At 40.1% G+C, this 23,499-nt stretch overlaps 2 protein-coding genes and 1 long non-coding RNA gene across 5 annotated transcripts in view; 1 reads left to right on the top strand and 2 right to left on the bottom strand.

Moving 5' to 3' along the window:
* The window catches only part of LOC108444789, a 10,831-nt gene extending 6,040 nt beyond the window's left edge, over nucleotides 1-4,791 (bottom strand). The window contains exons 1-2 of the long non-coding RNA XR_001859491.1: nucleotides 4,773-4,791; nucleotides 4,081-4,096 (exon numbers count right to left, since the gene is read on the bottom strand). This is a non-coding gene — a long non-coding RNA (uncharacterized LOC108444789). The remainder of the gene's footprint in view (nucleotides 1-4,080; nucleotides 4,097-4,772) is intronic.
* TSSC4 (tumor suppressing subtransferable candidate 4) lies at nucleotides 7-4,221 on the top strand. Of its 3 annotated transcripts, none has more exons than XM_017726617.1 (3): nucleotides 7-361; nucleotides 1,210-1,282; nucleotides 2,331-4,221. In XM_017726617.1, exon 3 carries the CDS (start codon nucleotides 2,419-2,421, stop codon nucleotides 3,457-3,459), a length of 1,041 nt encoding a protein of 346 aa, XP_017582106.1. In that variant the 5' UTR covers nucleotides 7-361; nucleotides 1,210-1,282; nucleotides 2,331-2,418; the 3' UTR covers nucleotides 3,460-4,221. The 3 variants fall into 3 exon arrangements, with proteins under 3 accessions (XP_017582106.1, XP_017582107.1, XP_008642488.1); XM_017726618.1 differs by having other exon boundaries at nucleotides 1,210-1,345; XM_008644266.2 differs by lacking the exon at nucleotides 1,210-1,282.
* Nucleotides 4,792-6,083: 1,292 nt separating the features above from the next.
* The window catches only part of TRPM5 (transient receptor potential cation channel subfamily M member 5), a 36,225-nt gene continuing 18,809 nt past the window's right edge, over nucleotides 6,084-23,499 (bottom strand). The window contains exons 13-24 of the mRNA XM_008644265.2: nucleotides 22,869-22,981; nucleotides 21,396-21,491; nucleotides 18,840-19,098; nucleotides 17,239-17,357; nucleotides 16,689-16,821; nucleotides 14,089-14,263; nucleotides 11,932-12,100; nucleotides 11,064-11,242; nucleotides 10,505-10,637; nucleotides 8,511-8,583; nucleotides 7,582-7,672; nucleotides 6,084-6,543 (exon numbers count right to left, since the gene is read on the bottom strand). Coding sequence (XP_008642487.1) covers nucleotides 6,443-6,543; nucleotides 7,582-7,672; nucleotides 8,511-8,583; nucleotides 10,505-10,637; nucleotides 11,064-11,242; nucleotides 11,932-12,100; nucleotides 14,089-14,263; nucleotides 16,689-16,821; nucleotides 17,239-17,357; nucleotides 18,840-19,098; nucleotides 21,396-21,491; nucleotides 22,869-22,981 — 1,641 coding nt within the window. The 3' untranslated portion in view covers nucleotides 6,084-6,442. The remainder of the gene's footprint in view (nucleotides 6,544-7,581; nucleotides 7,673-8,510; nucleotides 8,584-10,504; nucleotides 10,638-11,063; nucleotides 11,243-11,931; nucleotides 12,101-14,088; nucleotides 14,264-16,688; nucleotides 16,822-17,238; nucleotides 17,358-18,839; nucleotides 19,099-21,395; nucleotides 21,492-22,868; nucleotides 22,982-23,499) is intronic.

Below are 23,499 nucleotides of genomic sequence, written 5' to 3'. Positions count from 1 at the left end.
CCTGGGCCCGGGGCGGACGGGCGGCACAGCTGGGGCTGCACTGTGACCTTCCTCTCCCCGACTGCCCAGGGGCCGCTGCTCTCATCCCCGTTCCTCTTCCCTGTTCCTTGGCGCGGGCGCCTGCGGATCCCTGTCCCGAGTGGCTGTGTGGGCTTTGGTGCGGTGCTCTCCGTGCTATGAGAGCAGGCCTGTGGCCGTGGTTTGGGGTGACTGAGGTCTCCGTCCTCCTCATAGGCTGTGGGAAGACGCACAGAGCCTGTTTGGGCAACACCAGAATGGAGGAGCCCACTGGGGACCTTCCCATCCGGGCAGACGTCATCCTTGCCGAGTCGTGCTGTGATCATGTCACCCTGACAAACCTGTGAGTGAGTCTGGTGTGCTGTAAGGGCCAGCATGTTTGGCTATTGGCCTTGTTAAGGCTAAAACATCTCCTCAGGAGCAAAATTTCTCCTTTCTGTCATAAGTGCCCTCAGATACGAGATTCCCGTGATGAACACTTTTATTGCCACCTGAAGACAGCTATTTTATTTAACTGTGCACTTCAAGGCCTCTTCTGAGTTGTAGTTGACACTTTTCATGTGTTCCAAAACTAAGCAGAAGACTGTCATTTTAAGAAGATAATTACCCACTAGGGGTTACACGGAGGGCAGTGGTTTCAAAAGCAGCCGTCAGATCCTTTTTGTCAAAGGCAGCCAAACATGACATGGAACATAGCACTCTGTGTGTTGGGTTCCTCAGAAGTTTCTCTGTGTTTTATGCTTCATGAAAATCTGTCCCTAGCTCTGAACATGACTTTTCTTTGAATACAGAAGTCTGCGCTACCCATGGTCTGAATAGTTAGCAGTACTTAATGTTTGCGATGCATAACTATTATTTTGGTATCTTCTTAGCTGCATTTAATAATGTTTATTAAGTACTGGATTTCTGCACGTGCAAATTACAGCTTGAATTTTTTTAAAACCTCTCTTCCGTTGTGCAGGATAAAGTTGGCAGTGTGAATGTGGAGACTGGGTAAATATAGTGGTGCCTGCCTTATTAGGTTGTGTGCTGTTCTTCTGCCAAAAATTCAGTAATATCTGTGGACTTTTACACTACCATGAGTTTGTGTCAGATTTAGAACCCAGTTCTGCAGCTTTGGATGATTCAGGGGGATGGAATTATTTTTAAAACTACATTTCCAGTATTGTGATGGAAATGTTTGTTTTCTAGGGTGGAAGTGCTGAGATCTTTGGTGGCTTTAACTGACCCTCAGGAGGGGAAGCTGACTCAGTCTCAAGAGAAAGTGAGTGACTAACAGACTTTCCATGTCTGTTTACTGCATCGTTTCAGAAGAGCCTATAATTAGGTAGTCAAGCTTATTCTAATAATATGTTAGAACTGTTTCTATAATTCATGTGAGCTGAACCAAAATGTGTGTATGCCAGCTCTCTTTCCAGTTGCCCAGCAAGTGGTAGCGTGATCATTGACCACCTGAGTTCAGCAAGGTTCCCTCCAAGCAGGTGGCACTGTCAGGTATTCCAGCTGCTCCTGAAAGTCAGGCTTCAAATCACGCTGTCATTTACTGACTGAAGGGCCAGCTCTTGCAGGCTTGTGGTTGCAACCTCTCCTCGTTTTCGTGTGCAAGCACGGCACATGTGATCAGTTTTCATAGTCCAATGGGATTGATTTCTTGAGCTGGCTCATTTTCTGATTCCTGGACTCTAGTGATGACACGAGAGCTTAAAGCCAAAGGAAGGAGTGGAGCTGGTACTTTATGCCACATTAAAGCAGACTTGAAACGGTGGCCCTGATATTTTTGTGGGTTTTCTGCCACTGACCTGGATCGGTGATAGTGTCCTTGATAACAGGCAGAACGTGATGGCTGTTGTGACAGCAGGTACAGTGCAATGCAATAAGGATTGTAATGGCCCAGTCAAAGTGAGAAATTGGGTGCTTTTTTGTGGATTTTTACAGTGTGAATAAACACAGGGTGTAATATGCAGAGGTCTTTGCTGTCTCTTGGAAGATGTATAAGCTTTGGGGGATTCAGATTTACTCAAGAGCTTTGTATTCATCTTTTAGTAATTAGACCTGCCGTAATCTGTAATGAAATTTGGTAGCACTACTTTCAATTACTTCATATTCTTGTATTCAGTCTCCTGTAAATCTTTAATTGTAACGTGCATTCATTCCTTAAATAATGTTTTCATTTGAAGCAAAATTGCTTGGGAATCCCTAAAGCACAGCGAACTGTTATTCTGCAGTTGTAATTATTTTTCATGACACAGAGTGATGGTCTCATGCTTGGTTCTCATTTCACAGCTAAGTTTTTATGCTCCTTTGTATTCTAGGCACTAAACTCGCTGGGCATTTGGAAAACTGTATTTCGAATTGTTCCTGGGCCTACATCAAAGACCTCAGTGGAGTGACAGCTCGAAGATGGGAGACCAGGAGGCGGGTGAACCTTTTCTGGGGATAGTGGATGATGGTGCCAGAGACTACGAAGGAGCTCTGCCCTCAGACACGGTGTCGCTCAGCGATTCTGACTCTGATGACTTGGGGCTGGCGGGTGAAGCAGAAGTTGATACAATATCTCCCAAGGAGCCATGTGTGGATGAAGGGGATTTCAGATCAGGGGAGACCCCTGACTCTTCAAACAGCGGTCACAGATCTCCTGTCCAGCCATTCCATCTGAGGGGCATGAGTTCTATGTTCTCTCTCCGTAGCCAGAGCATTTTTGACTGCCTGGAAGAGGCGGCCAAGCTGTCTGTGCCCTCAATGCCTGAAGATAATGTTGTTGATGGGAGGTTTAAGCGTCCATTGCCTCCCACCACAGTTTCAGGTACCGTGGTCCCAGAAAACATGGGAAAGCAAGCCAGACCAGTGCAGGCTCCCAATACCTCTCCTGCGGTGCCTGACTACGTGGCACACCCAGAGCGCTGGACCAAATACAGCCTAGAGGGAGTTTCAGAGTCCAGTGACAAGACTAACAGGGCAGTGGCCCTGGAATTTTTAGGTGGTTTGAAGAAAAGAGGGGAGCAACAGAGCTCGGCTACTCAAGATAGCTACACCCCATCCTTCAACCAGGACCCTTCCAGCTGCGGAGCTGGGAGGATTGTCTTCACCAAACCAACTAAAAGAGGTGTTGACGGACTGGAAAAGAAAACATCAACAGGAGAGGATGATAAGAAGCAGATGAAGACAGATCTGAAAGGAAAATCTCTTAAGAAGACTGATGACTTGAGGGAAGAAGATAAGGTAGAGCTGGGGCACTTAGACAGTGACAGTGGAAAGGCAGCAGAGGAGGAGGAGTGCATGATGGAGGGGGACCAGAACACAGAATATAAACTTGAGGCAAGGTTTAGGGGTGCAGTTGAAGAGCCATCAGTGGGAACAGTTGGATTCCACTGCAGTAAGAAGAAGAGCAGGAAAAATTTCCGACCTAAACTAGACGATGAAGGGGAGGAGGAAGAGTCCTGAAGGATGAAGCACATTGGAGACATCCCAGGACTTGTTCATTTTTTTTCTCTTTTTTTTCCTTTTTTCTGGTCTGAAAACCATGTGGTAGCTTTTTTTTTTTCTTTTTTCTGGTCTGAAAACCATGTGATAGGTTTTTGTCCAACAGTTTGTGTCAGAGCCACCAAGAACATTTTATACTGTTAGAAATTAAGCTATCTAAAATAAACTCCAGACTTTCTGTTTATGAGAAGTCCATGGGCACAGGATAGTTGCATCCTGGCAGGAGAGCATAAGGTGTGGTTTGTTTGCTTGAGCAGCTCCCTGGGTCTTGCTCTAGGGCTGAAGTATCCAAAGAAACAGAAGTGTTAGGTAAAAGGCTGCAGGGCTTCCTAGTAACTCCACATTTTGGAGTTGTTCCCAAATTCTGCAGAATCCTGGAGAAAAGGTGATGAGCTCATTATGTGGAGATTTTTAAACAATGAAAGTAAAACCTAGTCTTCCACTAGATGTGATTTCTCCTGGCCCTGTCCCAGGAAGGAAACCCTTTAACTTTTTTGTGTAAAAACATCCTTCTCTCATTGCCATTGAGGGTGAAAGCACAACAGTGCCCAGTTATATGATGTGATGATCCTTGACCTGCACCTTTGTATGTCCTTTCCTGGAGGTGCTGCTTCTGTATTGATTGTGTGTGGATTGGGGGAATTTGTAGGAATGAGATACTGATACCAGAACTGGATACTTTTTTGTTTTATGTGATACAATAAACTTCCAGTTGTAACTTGATTTAATCTCTGAACCATGTTGAGTAATGCAGTTGTAGAGTTTTACCAAATACTTTATTTGATTTGAAAACTGTCTTGAAAACCTTTTAGAGTGTTACTCTGAGTTTGCCATCTTGTTAACTTCTCCCTCAAGTCTTACAGGTTCTAAACCTCACATTTTTAACATTTTCAATCATTTTACAATGTATTATCCCCTCCTAGGATGAGTCATCTCATACAATGAATCACATTATAAGGAATGTCAACTATAGTAGGTTTTTTCCACAGTGTTAGTAAATTTAATAAATAAGGTTGAAAGATTAAATTCTTTGAAAGGTTATACGATTTGAAACTCTAGTTCAGGTCAGTGTGAACTGACTTTTTTTTTGCCAGTATTCTAAATGAACCAATCCCAAGGGTAGTATTTATAACTTCATAGTGGAAGATTAATTCTTAAGAATTTGTGATATTTCTTGGTAGACTGTGCTTGCTCAAACTCTGAAGGGTGTTTGAGGGGGTTACTTCTGGAGGGGAGTCCATCTTAACAATAATTAACTGGAAGGCCCAACTCACTTGGGCTTTGTGTTTGAACAGATGCATCATTTGGCAGAAGATGCAGAAAGCACTGTAAAAGGAGCAGTTATGCTCCTTATTTTGAAGCTCACCTTTTAATTTTCAGAGCAGAATGTCTTTTCTCCGGAGCGTGCACTTGGATCACATTAGTTAATGGGTCATTGGTAAATACATTGATTGCTCCAGTGCATGTGAGTGGGAGATAGCAAGTCCAAATGGATAGATTCTGGGTTCCAGTGGATAATTAGAGTGCTGATCACGATGAAAATAGTAGCCATTTCAAAGTGGAAGCTGCTGCCAAGCACAGGGAGCGCTGGTTGTGAGATGTCTATTACATGCTAACAAAGAAATGCAGCTCAGTACAAACTTACTGGGTTTATGAGTTCTGCTTGCCCAGGGTGAGGAACAGGTAGGACTACCAAAATTCAATTGCTGCTAATGGAGTCACAGGCCTGGGGCAGAGCTGAATAACTGGACAAATGCCTCTTTCATGAAGCCATCTTAACAAGATTAATATCTGTTAATAAAAGGCTCATTTTGGTCAGAGCTGAGATTTATTTTTTTTTCCACCTCTGGTAACAGAAAGCTTTTGTGCAATCTACAATTACATTGCATAGAGACAATATTATATGTGTAAGGAAATGCAGCTGAAGCTTATCAGTGTCAGACACAGCCCAATACTTCCCCCTTCTGATGCTGTTTATATTATTCCAAAGACATTTCCCCTTAGAGGATGCTATTGATATTTTAGTGGAGTATCTTGCAAAATTCTAATAAAGCCAGCGAGCTTTTGTATGCTAAAAATGTACAAGCCAGTTCAAGTAATGGAAAAAGCCACAAACAGCCCAAATTCCTAGTCTGCAGGATATTTCTTGGTACACATTCTTGTTTTAAAGTCTCTTAAGTGATTTTTTTTTTTTCCCCCTGACCTTTGAGAAAGAAAAGTAAAATGAAATCAGATGTTTAGGTGTAAAGGAGGCATTCCATGTGGTGTGATACATGGAGGCAAAGGCTCCTTTCCAGCAGGAAACTGGCAGCAGCTGTGATGGGGCACGGGAACAACAAAACCCAGGTGATTCGAGTCTGTGAGGCTGAGTAAGGAGCTCTCAGGAAGGAATACCAGCAAAGGAATGCCTCCTAGGAGCCAGTGTGGGAAGAGAAGCTGGTGAGTGCAATTGTTTGAGAGTTGTAGGAACTGTATGGATTGTAATGGTTCAGTGTTCAGGCCCTTTCCTGTGGAAACTATTTCTTGATTTCCTTTTCTAAGCAGCTCAGGAGTACAAGCTTGATTTCTTGGCCAAGGAAGGAGCTTGTTTTTCAGTGCGTAAACGATGGCCCTTCCAAAGGGAGGCTCCCTTGATCAGAGAAATGTGGAATTTGGCAGTGATGATGGTGGCTTGAGGGTGTGGTATCTGGAGAACAAATGGTATTTAGAAAATAAGGTGATAGAGTCACCCTGGAGGAGAAAGCTTTTAGTGCTGTTTATGGAATGGTTTTGGAGAAAGGACTGAGGAGCTACAGGAAAGAAAGACCAAGAAGTCCTCAGTAATGTCAAGGACTGATAGTGCTTAGCATACAGAGCTTGCCCTGAGGCCTTCATGAGATTAGGATTTTACTTCTCTAGTAGTTTAGTAGGACTAAAGGTGTAATGTGAAGAAATAGAATAGAATTTAATTATCAATGTATTCAATGTCAGTCTCAGACTGATCTGCACGCTCTTCTGTTTTGCTTCTTTGTGGCAAAGGCGCTTCTGTGTCGGCACTCTTCACACCTAATAGGATTGGAAAAGTCATGTGCTCATTTAAAAGCCTTAGGACAAGGGGCACATAGTAGTAATTGCTTAAGAAACTTTAAAATGTTGAAAAAAAGACAGTGTAGATTGTATTACTTTGCATTTGCTCAGTAAGTGATAAACACAGGCTTATTTTTCAGCTTTTTAAATTTCTGATTTTTATGCAGTTAGTATTAAAATATCTGGGAAGCCTGCTATGGGATGGAGGTTTTTTATGGGGATACTGATAATGAAGCAGCTCACATAAGTGTTTTATAAACTTCCAACAGAATTAAATAGAGCTTGAGGTTAGCTCAAATCTGAGTGATTTGAGGTTTTGTCTTGTCACAACTTTGTTGAGTATTCCAGCTGCTTCTTTTTTCCATGTAGTATGTATATGCTCAGTTTATGGGTTTTGGAGGCAATTTTGTGTAATAGGTAGCAATAGGTAGATATTGAAATAGGTCATTAAGAAGGATATCCAAAATCTTTATTGTGTTGGCTATCCTGCAGTGGCTGAGAAATAGCTTGTTCCTGTCTCTAAACTCCAAATGGTGGAGCCCTGGGACACAAGACAACATTTTTAACTGACAGAAATAGCTGCAGCTCTGAAGGCAAATTAATTCTGTTAATTAAAACAAGGTAGGAGAATTGCTCAATTTTTATTTTTAAGGATTATTGTTATGCATTTTAAATATTTTTGTAGTACTTCAGTAGGATTATCTCATGGACTCAAGAAACCCCTAAGGCCATCTCTGTTGCAAATAGATACTTGTTTATGTGCTTGAACTGGGTAAGATTGGTCTAACTCACCCTAAATGACAGTCCTTGCCCCAAAGCTTTTAAATGTACTTTGCAAAAGGTAATTTTTTCATTCTGAAGTAAGAATATTCTGTTCTTTATATTCCCATTACCTCTAGGTATCTCCTTATTGGGTTATTTTCCAATCTTTTTTTTTTTTTTCTCTGCCTTGCATTTTTTTAACTACATTGTTCAGCTGTATTAATTAGCTTTTCTGTGATTGTTTTCAGTACTTACATATATAGTTTGGAGCTGGTTGAGTGCACAAGAGGTTGGTTTTGGTTAAAACCTCTGCCATGGAGGAGATAACAGCTGTACAGTAGCAAATCTACAAAATAGGTAGTGATTAAATACCTGCCCTTTTTTGCGAGTATATTGCATTACCTCAAGCTGGCACAAACTTACTAAATCATTCCTTGTGTGTTTCTGTTGGACCTCTATAGCCTGACTTTTTTATCAGGAAGCCATAAAAAGGATAAGAAGGGAGCAGGAAACTGTAGCGGGAGTATTAAGATAAAGAACTTTCAGCGAGGCCAAAATTATACTGGAGAGTCATAGAGATAAAGAAAACAATAAGAGTTGTGCTACAAAGCAGGTGGTAATGCATTTTCAGACTGTGTAAGAAATGTTGTTTGTTTATGTTTCAAGGGTTTGTCATCAAAATCTCAAGACAGAGTTTCCTGCTATTATTTGGATTTCATAACTGTTTGCTGGACACTTCCCTTTGAGATGTTGGTACCTGGTATCTTAAGAAAATTAGAAAAACTGATGTACAGGAAGATTAGGTCAGATCAGACAGAATGTGAGTATTTTCCAAGCTGACAGTTTAAAAAAGAAAAGATTAAGAGAAGGACAAGAGTGGAGGGAGGAAGATGAAGCATTTCATTCCAGAGGCATCTTTAACAAAGGAAATAAATACTTCTCAAGTAAACAACCAAATTGAGCAAGGAATGTTGTATTTGCTTTTCTCCTTTCTACAAGAGTTCAGAAATGTTCCTTTCCATATGTACATCACCAGACAGAAAGCAATAAGGAAAGTGAAACCATAATACAGATCCGTTTCTCCTTCCCTGTGTCCCTAAGTAGGGTCTGCCAAACCACCATTAAATGAGGGAAAGATGGTGAAATCCTAAAGCTGATATAAATGCCTAGAAAATACTACTTACCTGGGCTTCCAGAACTTTAAACCGTTTTTCTTGTTCTTTCAACCCACTAAAATACTTAGACAAATTATCCACCCTGTGGAAACAAAGCAAACACCTTGAGCAAAAAGGAGATGCCTCAGAAGAAATCATAAAACACAAAGCACGTGTAACTTCACTGCACTTCTGTGCTGCTCAGACATCCCACAGTCCCCTGAAAGCTTTGTCTTTTTGAGGTGTTCCCATGAAAATTTTTGAGGCAAAACAGCATCTCTGGAACATTCTCATGCACCTGTTGCCCAGGGACTCACAAATGACAGATCAGGGCAGGCATTCAGCTTCTGGTGAGGGCCATTTAGCCCCAGCTGCTGTGGAAATCAAGGGCAGCAGAAAGGAGCAGCTTTGTCATTTCACCCACTTGTCTCTCCCACCTGTATCCAAAGGAAACTGATCGTGGTGTGAGAACTGAGGCCACAAAAGAGATAAGCCACTTAAAATTTATGCAAGCTTTCATTTCTGGAAACTGGCTTGACAGTCAAATCCCTTTTTCATGCAGCCCAAAGGGATTGCTTAAGGACCTTCCATATAGTGCCTTCAAATTACTGAGTTACCCCCATGCTTTCTGCATTTGTCAACTGTTCCCCCATCGGTTCCTTATTCTTAGCATCTGATTCCTCACAGGCTTGGCAAATCCTTCTCTGGTTTCTCCTAGCTGCTATTTCAGAGTTTCCCTCTAACAGGCTACGTTCCAATCTCACCTATGTGAAAACCCTGCTGCTGGGTGGGTCTAATGCATTTTGAGATTGGTTCAGTGCAAACAAAATTCAAAGAATCACTTTTCTGGGGGTTTCATAAGATTTCAAAAACATACTACTACCACCTAAGAGCAAAGATAAAAACCATGGGGTTGGTGGTGTTCATTTGAATCTCTTCCAGTTGTCTTCTGGCTCTGCTATACCTGAAATACTGTGAAGCCGGATGGATTCTCACTTTTCCCCTCCAGTAACTTCACCTATGATATATCACCTTTATTCCATATTATATAAAGGATATAGTGCCCTTTGTTTGGAAGCAATTGCACATGTATCTATTGCATGGTCTCAACAATTAAGCACTCACTCCAAGGGTTTGTCAGTGATCTGCTTATGAGAATAAAGTTTAAACCTATATAATCATTCTAAATTATGATGAATTAAGGGTGTATGTGAATTAGAGGGAGAAGAGTATTTTCCAAGAACATAAGTATGCTGTTCTGGTCTCTAGCTATTCTGTGAGTTGGAGAGATGGAGGTTTGTTTTGAAAGAAAGCAGACAGCACAGGAACATTTCCATGGAACTTACTTATTATGGTAACTTTCACACCCATTGCACCTCTATTTGAAGTCTGTTTTATTGTAAGAGAAAACAGCTGGAACAGGTGTTAAAAGCTTCTTTAAACACTGCTTTGCTGTCTTAGATGTTTCTGTTCTCCCTGCATATACTACTTTGAGTCTCACTTAAAGGTTTAAACCTCTGAATAATAATTTAGGACTTATTCTTTAGCAGACTAAACAAATTGAAGTGGTATTCCTAGGGGAAATACAGAGAAGTACACAAATGGAGACTCAGTCCCATGCCATAAAGTCATAAATATTTGTTCTTCTGCATCTATAATTCAAGGTATCTTAGCCTTCCATTCAGAAGCCTGGGTTGTATTCCTACAGGGGATGAAATTACGTGTGCTGCAGTATAGCAAATGAACTGTTTTTCCACTGTTTTCTCCATTAATAAGATTTTCATTGAGCTTGGCCACAGATTTGGCTGGAACTTGCAGGTCTATAATTGTACATACTTCAAGAGTGACAAGAACTCCTCTAACATTGTAGTGATGCTGGCCTCTCACATTTTTTCATGGACTATGTATTTCCTAACTGCATTCCAGTTGGACCCTTTATATAAGCTTTACAAGCACTTCAGTGTTGAACTCATGGAAAGCTGAGGGCTTGCAAGTTACTCTTATTGTGGGTCAGAATAACATACTTATTAGATGTAGCCTTCAGCCTTTCTTCATTGCTTGCTTTCTTTTCTTGCTCAAGGTTTACAAGATAATGTTCTTTTTGCACCAGCTCCCATGTTATGATTTTTTGATCGAGGCCCGCTGGAAGATCTCTTTCTGTGGAAAAAATAAGTTAAGAATTGTATTTTACTCCCTTTGCTCTGATACTAGTAGTGAAAGGTTGATATGCTAAAGGAAGATTGTTTTTAGGGTTAATAATTGCTAAAATTCCGGAGCAAATGAAATAACTATTTGTTAAGCCTATCAACTGTTAAATCTTCAGGAATCAAATTCCTTTAACCTGTTTTATATTGCCACCTTTGTTGTAGTAACTATGATGCATCAAGATGCTGTGGGAAACTGTTTATATTTTACATTATAAACCTTAATTTTTCACTTGTACTCTCCTGGCACTCTTTGTTAAAAATTAATTGTGACTCTTGGCTTAAGGAAATCTGACTTGTTCTTCTGTTTCATGCATGCACCATCTCCTAGGAGAGAGTCAGGCTCTCCAGTTGCTGATCACATTTGTTAACAACTCACCCAGGTGTTTTTTCTTGTGCTCCATTTTGTTGAAGAGTCTTCTGAGAACCAGAGTTATGTGGTTGATAATGATAAATGGAGGTGCTAAGGCAGGCCGGCCATGGTATTCCACAATCAGGTTGTAGCGCTGCACTTTCCAGAAGATGTCTGTATTGCCCTGGACAACTTGAAAAGTGTAACTGTAATTTGGGGGGAGGAATAAAAGTATGTAACTCCTTTCACCACAACAAGCTAAAGATGAATATAACAAAATTTAGTCCTGTTTTTCCTTTAAAAAAGGAACAGCGAGGTCACCAAGTAGTGTTAATTTAATCTAAAATTTGTGCAAATTCTTAGATATTACAATAATTGCAGTTGCAGTCTTCAAATATTAAAAGATACATTTGTTTTGTTTGGTTTCTTGGGTTTTTTTTAAAGAGAGGTAATTCTACTTTGCTCAGGAAAGATCAGCAAACATGCCACATCAGTTCTTCAGCCAAATGAATCATTATTAGCTGTGTTGACAACAAGCATTTCCCTGATGTGCAAATCATCCACTGTAAAGTCTGCCAAGTTTATGGCTGCTGTGCACCTGCAGATTTGTGATGCAGCGCAGCCAGGGCCTCAGACCCTTCTGTGCATGTTTAATTGAATTTTTAGCAGTAAAAGAGGCTCCTTTTCTCCTTGTCTCCAATGTGGCTAGAGTAAAGATGATGAGAACTTAAGAGCTATATAGTCACAGAGTTCTGCCTATCAGTCCCCAAGTAATATTCATTAGGAAAATTATAAGTGTATTCCAAAAGGAATAGCCAGCAGTGAGGTAGTAAATGTGGGCATCCACTTAAACCTTTGCAGCCTCTGTCATGATACTTAGTGAAATCACTCTTGCCTGAACATAGCAATCAGGAGGTTCATAAGGAGGACATTTGTGATGAGTAGGAAGATGACCAGCAGGAGTATGACGAGCCAGTTGGCATAGCTGTTAGGGCAGGATGGGGTGTTCTGCTGCAGGATCTGCAGTGGGTTAAAGGTGCAGTTCCTGGGATACGTTCGTGATGCTGCGAAGGAAGATGAAGGAAAAGAATAGTTATGAGAAATCCTAATGCCATGTTTCTTTATTTGATTTTGTGAAAGTATAATCATGTGCACGATTGTGTACCTGAAAACACATTGCACTGTTGTGCAAGATATTTGCAGCCCTAGGACACTGCAGACCTCCACAACTTGGCTGCTCATTCAGAGTCAGGATGGCTGTCACAGCTGGCTTTGTGGTAATGTTCACCAAAAAGGGATTGTATTGAAAGGGCTGTATCCTTTTATGACTAGTTTTGAGTTCTCAAAATCAAACCACCTCTGAGTTCCCCCACGTTCTTGTGTCCTCATGCCTGGTGTGTGGGTTAGGGAGAAAACTCAGTAAAAATTGGGAATGGGGTTCCTTGTTCTAAATTTAAAGTGCTTTGTGTGTCTGAGCTTGCAATGGAGGTTAGGAAGAACAGCTGATTCTACTGCATCAGACAGGTCTAGTTCTGTATTCTGTCTCCAGCTATGAATTAAACCCACAAGTTTAGAGTAGCATAATGATATTTACTTTTTTTTCCTCCATTTTTCCCCTAATAATCCTTTTCCCCAGTGCCACAGATAACCCCGTGGTTACATTCATTAGAGCACATGGTTATATCAAAGCTCACCAAGCTGGGATTGCTTTCATCAAGGGCACTACCTTGTACTTATCTATGCCGAATTTCATTTGATGATCCAGCACTCATGAGGCTCCTCTGCCTCTCTTAGGTGTCAGTTTTTGTCTTTGTGGCCCAGTGATGTAGTTTTGTCAGCAAATTTTGTCCTCTTCATTACCCCTCTCCCTTTCCATGTATTTCATAAAGATGTTAAACAGAAATAAGCCCCAGAGGGCACTAGAACAAATTAATCCCTTCTGGAAGTTGCCCATGTAATTGGTTCTTTTTTTTTCTCTGTTTCTTTTAACCGGTTATTTACCCAGGTGGAGACACCCACTGGAGTTTCAAAGGAGAGAAACACACCTTTCTAGGGAGTGCTACATCTGACTTTTTGGCAAATGAGTTGAATCCTATTCCAGAAATATTTGTTTCTTTCCAATTACTTTAATGGAAATAAGGGTGATTGATTGTGCTGTGCAGGCTTACACCACAGGCATTTAAAATGGACATGAATCACTCTCCTCTCTCATGTGTCATTCAGGCTTTTTTGGTTTTTCTAAGATGTGGGGGTTTTTTTATTATTAAGCAGAGTGAACATGAGAGAATGCTTACTGGTTGGTTTGTGTCTATGGCACGTTTTTTGGTTCCATTTTATATTACTCTGAGTTTGAATCCCACTTCATTATTGCCAGTGACATTTAGCACTGTTTTCTCTGGCTAAATGCTGTGGTGTTACTTTAGACTTCTTTGGGAGGAGACTTATTCTGTATTTTACCTGCTTACCTATCAGAAACATTGCCTTTGAACTTTTATGTCTAATTATTTTAGTGTCCTGTGATTATTTTTATGTTGATTTGTTTGCAATGCTGCACATAAAGCTGCCCAAATCAAATAAAGCTAGTAATTGCTTATCTCCAGAGTAAATAAATGCTCTAGAGTAGTATTTATTCTAAAAAATGTGTTTGCTTATGGGCAGAGTGGTACTGCTTTAACACTGTCACATTAAACTACTGCCAAAATGTATGGAGGAGCTGTGATTTATTATTTGAGTTTACACAAGGTCTAGGTTAAACTGAATGGAAATGAGTCGAACTGAAAGCAGGTATGCCAGCCTTTAAAACCAAATCCTTGTGTGAGTGTTTCTGAGAGCTTATCTAAATAGGGCCAGCCCTTATGCTCTAATGTAACTCCACAATGCCCATTATCTCTTTGCAAATACACTATTTGTGTGATAGTAACGTGTAAGCTTTGGCCCGTAGGACAAAGATTTAAAAAAACAGAAAAAGGGAAATACTTGGAAGGAATTCCACACTCTAATCAGACGTGTGCATTCAAAAATGGCCAAGTTAGGGAGAAAGAAATTTCCTCACTGTCTATTTCATCCAGTGGAATCTGGCCAAATATCTGAAGGTAGGGACGATAAAGAACCCTTCTGAATATCCATTCCACTCGGCTGTCATCGGGATGAAGCAGAGCTTGGGTTGTCACACCGTAGGCAATGAGCCACACGCTCAAGAAAAATAGAAAGAAAAAAACATCCTTCATCTACAAAAGAGAGGGGGAGGGGAGAAAAGGAGGGGTAGTGACTGTGATTGCATAGTCAAGGAACAGTAGTCTTTCTGTATGAATATGGCTCAAATAATTCTGTCTCTTTACAAGCTTGTTTAGGTTAAAGGAGGTGGAATAGGATATAGCTCCATGCACAGAATTCCTTGCCTGACCTTGCTGTTACCATATTGTCCTTGGCCCTCTAGTAAGCACTCTTCTTTGGTAGTTCATTTAGATAAAGGCACAATTTAAATTAAAATCTTGCTTTCCAATCATCAAACATTTAAAAATGATACACATTTTATCTTTTAAGCGACTCTCATTGCTCCTTTTAAGTGCATATTTTCTGTGTCATATCTCAGTACCATGGCCTGCTTTACTGTGAATTACAAGAGTTCTGCTGCAGCAGAGAATCCTGGTAGCAGTCAGTGCTCATTGATGAATACTGAGCCACTAATACAGCAGGCAGTGAAGACTGCAAGGATCAGGTTGCTTCTGTCTTCAGTTTTCAAGCTAAGTGATGCATCTGAAGGATTCTCTTCGGGGCTTCCTGCTTTTAAACATTGTGTTTCTCTACAGAAGCAGAAGTAATTGAATCCTAAAACACTTACTTAAAAAAAAAAAAAAATCTAATATGCATTTCAAGTGCAATAATTTTTCCCTGGTGGAAGAGGAACACTTCATCCTCTCCCCATCTAATCTGACAGAGTTCATTAGGGACTGTAGATTCATTTCAATTAGATTATTGGATTGTACAGTTACCCAAAAGCATAAGCATTTCAGACCTGCAGGATGTTACTTGGAGTTCTGATAAGAAACATCATCTCTAAGCCAGGCAAGACAGAGCTGATGTCTGACTTTCATCAACCTGTTTTGTTTTCTGAATGATCTAAAATTTAGGAATGCTGCAGGGCTGTAAGGGTATCACGGTGATGGGAGAGCAGTGACAAGTCTGGAAGTATCTTTTTCCAGGCTGCTGTCTCTTTGGGAATGAGCATTGTTCTGGCATTGTTCTGGCATTTTAGTGGTTACCAGACCAGTTTCAGCAACTCTGTAGCAAGGCTATAAAGGAGAAAGACAGTAAGAGGCCATCTGGGATTGCTTCTCTGTTAAGTAAGGGAGATGGTCCTGCTCGAACCGCCTCGAACCTTTCAAGCCGGTTCCATTTACTGAAGTGACCTTCCCTGTTCCTTCATTTGATGCGAGGTTCAGCACTGAACTACCAAAGCTGAGGCATCGTGTTGGCTTGGGTGGGGGGAAGATGAAAAGTCCTGTGTTAGGCTTTTGTCTAGGCTGCTGTTTATATTCTTCTTTGCATCTTCCCAGTCCTTGTGTTATCTTGCAGGACATCAGGTGCCAGCAGAGTGGACACAGGTAGTACTCGTCCAAGGCCCTGGTTTGGCTTGGCATGCAGCAAAGGAAGGGTTAGGAGCTGTACATCTGACTTGTGCTCTTACAATAGAAGTTTGCTAATGCCATAAGCTAGATAACGAACAAGAACAAATATTTATTTGCCATTTACCCTTTTGCTAGTCCAACCAAATGTCATGTTAGAGTTCCAGTTATTGCATTTGTAGACAAATCCAAATAGCTTGGTAGTTATGTTTATTCAATGGATACGCTTGTTTAGACTGTAGAGCTTTTACTGAGTTCTGCTGTTAGTCACAAATCAAATATTTGTAGATTCTGTAATAGTAATAACAATTTGATGAACTCTATTAATCAGTTAGCATGGGCTAATAGACCTAGAGGATTAACTTGCCTAAATAAAAAGCTATTTCGACATACCAACACATACCCAAGCACAGTAACTGTAATCCCAATGTCTCATTTCCTGCAGGAGAGCGGTAATAAATAAAAATATTTTATCAACATCTTCCAGCATCTGCTCACAAAGTATTGATACGTTTTCATTGTAACTGGAGCTACAATGTACAAGTAAGAGTAGCTCGTGTAGGAAACTTGTAACTATCTTTTTTCACTGATTTTTTTTTTTTTTTTTTCTGCACTTGCTGCAAAAACCATAATTTGTTTCCCCAAGTCATTCATTGGAAGCCCAGCTCTTCTGTATGTGGCCTGTTTGCCTGAGGTCTTTGCCCTGGATGCACACAGCTTAGGAAGTAGGAGGAATAGCAGTAAAGGCAAAGACTGCTCTTCATGTGCCAGATCTGAGGATAAATTATTAGGTGAGGTACAAGGATTATTAAATTGGGACCAACTTAATGCACTACAGAGCTCTTTGGAAGGATCTATTTCAAACATTGCATCTTATAATAAAATGCAGGAATATGCAAAATGACAAGCCTTAAAAATGTAAAAATAAAGACAGATTATAAAGTTATTTCCTTTCTAAAGACAAGATTTCCTACTCTCCATTTGTTAGAAGGCACAAGTATTTATCTGAGACAGACTGCACACTTACCATCCTTTCCACGATTATGATCTTTGGTCCAAGTTGTTTGTGAATTGCGAAAATATGGATAAGTCTAAGTGTAAACACCATAAAATCAATGGCGAGTATTGTACGGCCAGCTTGAAAAGTTGAGTTCAGCATCCTGCAGAACACATGGAATGAAATATCAGCTCTCAACAAGTACTGCTAATGTCTGTACAGTGATGAGAAATAGCCAAAAGATGGAGGAACACTGTTTTCTCTCTCTTGGCTTCAAGGAGATTTATTAACAAATTAAAAAAAAAAAAGATACCTTGAGTAAAAAGGATTTCCAAAAACAAAAAAAGCAGAGTTTTTCAGTACATGTGTTTGAATATACCAATATGTCTTTTTTTGGTCTCTGGAGCAACTTTCATGATTTCCACAGAATTTTAGAGGCTCCTACTGCAGAAACATGTCTCAAAGCTTGTAAAAATGAATGTTAGAGCCTGTCTTCTCAAGCACATGAAACTCAGCTGTCAGTTGATGTACATAGCCCTTTCTACTGATGCTGACCACTTCACATGGAGTAAATATATACCTGCAGGTTACCCCAGTTATGAAGAGAAAGATGGTCACCATATCACATTTATTCCAGTTATCCTCCACATACAGTTTAAATTTTTTCATTAAATTTGTGTCTTCCTCTGTATAGAAACTCTGAAAAAGAGAAATAATCATTGGTATTGATCTGTCTCCACTTTCACTATTACCTTCTGAGTTTTAACATAATACCTGTTTCCTTTTTCTGTCTTGTTGCAAAGAGAAAAAACAAATTCCTAGTATAAGAAGGAAAAAAAGAAAGCTTGGAAACATAAGCTCAGTTTACCATTTTAAAACACAAAAGTTAGATAAAAGAGAAAAAAAAATCTTTATTTTTGTGGAATTTTTGAGGCCTGATTTAAAATTTTTACAGAAGAAATTCCTCACTGTGAGGGTTGTGAGGCACTGGAACAGGTTGCCCAATGAAGTTGTGGATGCCCCATCCCTGGAAGAGTTCAAGGCCAGATTGGGTGGGGCTTTGAGCAACCCGGCCCGGGGAAAGCTGTGCATGGCAGGGGCTTGGAACTAGATGACTTTTAAAGTCCCTTCCAGCACAAGCATTCTGTGATTTTTGTCAGCATTGGAGCTGTTAATGCAGCTTCCAGTCAGAGTTCAGTTTCTAGGCATTGCTATCTAAACAGCATGAGCAGATTTGGCATTTGTGCACTGGAATTGTCAGTAAAGGCACATTTGATTATGTAGGCAGGGAGTTGGCTTTCTTAATTGGGTTTTAGCCTGGCAGTCTTCATGTTTTACAGGTTATAATGAAATGTTCTTTGATCCAGATGTTTTCCATGTCATCCTCTGGTTATGGCCTTGCTGCATAATTTCAAATACATTGTGACAAACTTCCTTGTCTCTGTTGCTTAAGTAATGAATGCCTACAAGTTCTTCCAGAGCAAATGATTGTAACTGCTTTTTTTTGTGCCTAAAGAGAAGAGCTTTATGCATCCACAGTTGGCAGCACACTTGCACCACTGTTATTATTTCAGTTTTTAAACTGAGGGCATTCCAAAACCAGTAATGGGAGACTAATGGAGAAGGGGTTTTGGGGGTTGGTGGTTTTGTTTGGTTGGGTTTTTTTTAAGAAAAGAAAACCCAAAAGAGATCTGCTAATATTTTGAGTTGAAAAGTATTTTAGGAAAAGGCACAAATAACCTGAATTCATTTACTTGTGGTTTTTTTAAACGGTCCCCAGCAGGGAAGAATCTCCTAAAAGGATGTAGAGCTGTCTGCTATGTTTCCAGGTGTAGAGTAAAACTTACATTATTTGTGGTGGGAGGATCTAGTTCTGGGGAGTGAAACCAGAGTGGGACTTTACAAAGTGACGAATATCTGAATGCTAGCAGCCCACTTACTTGGCTAAGGCTGGAGTAGGATGGGAAAACAGAAGTAGAGTTGTAGGTTTATATGGTGGAGGAAAAGCTTGCTCTGGGAGAGAGAGGTGAGATGTTTTGGATAAGGTAAGTTCTGTGTTGTTCACCTGTGCACCTGACACTTGAAATCTCCAAGCTTGTCCAGTTATACAGATTGTAAATCTATTGAAAATATTGCTGCAGGTTTTACTGTGTTGTTTTTAAGGTGATGCAGGTTACTCACCTGTCGGATCTCTTCCAAGACAAGGGTAAACACCCAGAAGTAGAGTACAATTTCTTTAACAGATGGACCCTGAGGTGGAGGTGGTTTAAAGTCCAGTAAAAGGACATAAGTAAATAGAAAGAGAAAAGCAAAGTACATTATAACATTCCCCATAAATACAGTTACAGGGGCACTCCAGAATTTTCTCCACCGGGTAAACATGAATGTCGCCCATGCTGTGTTTGCAGAAGGGTTCTGTTTTTCCAGTGTGTCATTTCCTCTGCAAACCAAAAAGAATACATACTTGGTGACAATCTCCTAAAATTAGTTCATGGGAATAGGCTCAATATTATTCTATATAAAGCTTCTTGTAAGACAGTAACAGGCAGATGCTGGGGCTGGCCAAGGGGGAAGGCTGTAGAAGTCAGAGCAATCACATTACCATAGCAGAAATATTTAAAACCAAAAAAAGGTTTTGAAAAACAAAGTCACATCAAAATTATGTGCACATTTTTGTTATTTCAGTTAAGTTGTATTAGTTTTATTTGTAATTTCATTGGGTTCCCGCATGGAGTGCAAATGCACAAGGAAAGGGGAGGGGGAAGGGTAATTGCTCTTTATAAACCTAAATAATAGCAAAGAAAAGAAAATGGCCAATGAATTTTTGTGAGTCAGCTCTTAATTATTTTGGCTCTAAAATTTTCTTGCAGTGTTTGTCTGTGGAAGTTCTTGTTGTTGCTGTGACTTTAAACTTCTGACCCACTCTCTAAGTGCTGGATCATACTAAGCCTGTGATTCTTGATTATCCTTGCTGGAATCTGATAGACCTACTGAAGAATACCTTACTCCTTTGCAGAACTGGCATCCTGCCCTTTGTGATTAAATTAGAGCAAGTTGCAAAAAAAAAAAAAAAGGCAATATAGAAGCCTTTTAGCAAAAAGAGTTGATCTCATAAATTATTTACTGCCGTAGTCTTTGAGTGTCGTGGAATGACACAAGTATTTTGGTAACTGAAGGGAAATTTGACCTGTACATCTACAACTGTTTTGCTGTGTTTTGGAACATGAAGTGGTATCTATTGGCAATGGAAATTATCCTGTGCATAGAATGCAAGTTTGATAGCAATTTGATCTTTGTGTGAGGATTTGTTTCCACATAAAATGCTTTCCTGTGTGAGCTACGGATGTTATTGGATCTTTAATTTTGTGATTCTGACTCTGAGAAGTGTGATCTCCGACAAAGGATGTGCACACTAGGGTATGTCTTCAATTTCACCTCACAGAAAATAAACAATGACTCTTTACTAGTTTTTAATTTCCTCTGACGATCTTGCTAATTATTAAATACATTTGTTACAAGGAAAAATTTCTCTTCACGGCCAATCTTTTCTATATGCCTGATTCTGTACTACCTCTCAATTTATGACATCATGAGATACATTCCCATGGTAACAGGCTAATATCATAAACAGATAATTGCAGCTTTACTGTAAGATGCTGAAATAGATCTGGGAGGGAGAGAGCCTCTTTGTTAAAATAAATTGCTAGGATAACAGCAATTGGAACACACAATGTAATGACCAAACCATGCTGCACTCAGGAAGTGCTTTATGATATTGCTTACAAATAGCTCCCAAGAGGCAGATGCTTTTACACCTATTTTATAGGTTAGGGGGGGAGAAAGAAGAACTAATGATTTTCTCCAATATACCAGCAGTTAAATGCCAGAGGTAAAAATAGAACCTAATAACTCTGACTTGGTCCAGGACTTCATACTGCAGATGATGCTTCCTCTCTACCACTGGTCACGTATTCTGAAGTTCTCTTTAAATCGTGGAAAAGCTAAGTGGCTATTTAGCACAATTTAGCCACTAAGAGGACTTTGTGCCAATCAAAAGTCTACTTATCCCGACTTAAGTCCTTGTGGTCTCCCAGGTTTTGGTGATGAGTGTGTGGTAGAGGTGTAGGGGGGGATTCTGTTCTGAATCACAGATCTGTGATTGACCACAAGTAACTGACAAAACCTTTCTGCTCCATTATCCATTTGTGTGGTGCTCCCTCTAACTCATAAGGTTCCTCAGGGCTCATCTGTTAAAATATAAATTAGGAGCATGAGAAGCTGACTTAACATAAAACTCCCTGGTACTGATGGGTGCAAGTGCACCATTGTAGGAAAGTATGCAGTGATGTAAGGTTTTGCTGAGAACCTTCTTTCTGCTCAGCTCAGTAATCTGATAACTTCCTAAAATCCAGTGTTCATCGGTCATCGTGAGCTGATGGGAATGTCAGGAACTCCTATTTGATTCCCAAGTAAATTCCTTGGTCTGTAGAAATTACCTGCTCAGAAAAAGTTAAGTGGTGTCTCCTTAAAGCAATGCTATGTCCCTGTTTATTTTCTATATTCCTTTAAGAGAGCAACAACAGCAGTAATCAGAGGGCATAGCACTTCCTGAGGAGTAATGACTTTCTTGCCCTTCAGCTGCTCCTTAGATCATTAACTGGTCACTAATCCACAAGAAGTGTCCTGTTCTTTGACTGTTGTCATAAAAGTGACATTAACTGATGGTTTTAAACTTACCCATCTTTTTCCTTGGACAAAAACAGAGTCCTCTCTGAATCCAAACTGTCCAGCTCTCTAAATGGCTCTGGCTCATTCTCTGATTGTGTTTCCTCACTGTAAGGAAATAAATGCATTAGTTCAAAGATGATGCTTAGCCATTTTTCATTCCTAAATTGGCATTGATACAGAACTGCTAGGATGTATTTATCTTGGACCTGATCTGCTGGGGAGCTACCAAAAAATGCAAAATTGTTGGGGTTTGTCTTTACAAATTCTGTTTATTTTAAAGGAGGAGCCTGAAGTCACCCACAAAATTCAGAGAAGTGGTAATTGGCATGCCTCACAAAAATGGAGCAGGATGCTCAGTTTCCTCAAACTGCTTATGATTTGAGCAGAAATAAATCCCTCACTCAGTCTTAGAAAACTGAGCCCAATGCTCTATTCCTAGTTACTCTTAGTAGCAATTAAGAGGGGAAATGCCAGAAGCAGTAGGGGACGTGTCAGTTCTTGCATTTCCAGGGAAAGGAGGCAAAAAAAAGGAAATTTGGAAAGGATTACTTTATGTATAATAATTTAAACCTTTCCATGAAAGCTTTGCTGAAATGTCACATTGAATGAATTTGTGAATCTGGCAGCCAGAAAGTCATCTTTGGTGATACTGGCAGAAGGAAAATCTTAAGTCAGCATTGCCAAACAAGTCTTCCTCTTGCTTTTTATGTAGTTTAAGAGTTAAGAAACATGTATTTCATAGTAACATGTCATTTCATATTGCCAATTCTGATGATTTGTATACGATTCTATGGATGTTATGAGGTTTTCCTAAAGTTTCAGATCTTCAGTTTTTATGACCGTCTGAGCAGCTTGGCTGCTCTTTTTTTTTCTTTTCTGTTTATTTTTTTTATTTCATTGGTTTTTGTGGTGTGGGGTTTTTTGTTCCGTTTTGTTGGGATTTATTGTGCATGGGGTTTTTTTCAAGAAAACCCAAGGTTGTAAGGCACTGAATTTGAAAATCTTAACTGATTCTGATTGACTGATCATTTAATGTCAGTCCTATGTTTTTAAGTTTGACTTATGGTTATTAAGGCTTGTGGCTGACAACACTGCTTCGTGATGGCTGTTTTCCTTGGACAGGACACTGAAGTTTGAGCCTGGCATCTCCAAATCTAGAAACAAATGGTGCTACAGCTGAAGAAATTCTACACATTGCTGTGTAGAATCTGGAGCTGACAGAATTCCAATAGGCTTTTCTGGGGATTGTGCAAAATAGAATGATCTCTCTGAAACCGTGGCATTGATCTTTTAAGTGTGGCAACAGGCACTAGCACAGGACACACAAATCCCTCAGCCCCATAGAAAACTGATTTGGTTAGGTGATATTAGGTGATGTTACTGTTTTAATCACTTCAGGGAGAAATTTTGAGTCAGAATATTTTTTTATGGCCTATTTTCCATCACTTACTTATCGCTTGCCCCAATTAGCTATGTTTGTACCTGAATGATATTAAATTAGTGTAGATTAGGAAAGGACACCAGAATCCACAGATTAACTTGAGGATCTGTGTGCTTGTAGACATGTCTCCCCACCAGATTTTTGTCAGGAAGGCCTGCAAGTCAAGAAGAGAAGAGATGGCTTTGATATCACAAAAACGTACTTGCAGATGAAGTGCACCTATGTTCAGTGACTCCTAAGACAGTGAAAGCTCTGGAAACCTCACACCTTCAGAGCAAACAGGTTCTCTGTGTGTCCTTCTGCAGATGTTGAGTATGCAAGGAGTTATGCAGAGACCAGTGGAAAGAGCAGCAAGCCAAATGGAATTAAACAACATCTGCAGTACTAAGGAAGCCCAAGTCAGGCACTGGGAGATAAAAGTAGCATCACTCTTAATTTAGCTTTGTGTATGCAGAGAGAACTCAGGTTGTGAGAGCAAAGCTGAATAGTATTTTCATTTAACTTTTATCAGTGAGCTCTCTCTTGAATCTGAACAAGGAGTTGTCCCGCATCTTGGAGCAGCTTCATTTAGCCCCAGGCAGATTTACAGTGCTTTTCTGATGCTTCTCTTTGAGCAAGGAAGGAATAAAAAGCAAAATGCACACGATGGATTAAGGCTAAACCTTCTCCTCA

The sequence above is a fragment of the Corvus brachyrhynchos genome, unplaced genomic scaffold, assembly GCF_000691975.1.
Source record: "Corvus brachyrhynchos isolate BGI_N302 unplaced genomic scaffold, ASM69197v1 scaffold62, whole genome shotgun sequence".
Classification (NCBI taxonomy): domain Eukaryota; kingdom Metazoa; phylum Chordata; class Aves; order Passeriformes; family Corvidae; genus Corvus; species Corvus brachyrhynchos.
The sequence above is the reverse complement of the archived record's forward strand: the minus strand, read 5'-3'. Positions and strand labels throughout refer to the sequence as shown.

Coding starts and splice junctions, on each gene's coding strand:
- TSSC4 (XM_008644266.2), top strand. CDS start 2,419: ATGGGAGACCAGGAGGCGGGTGAACCTTTTCTGGGGATAGTGGATGAT.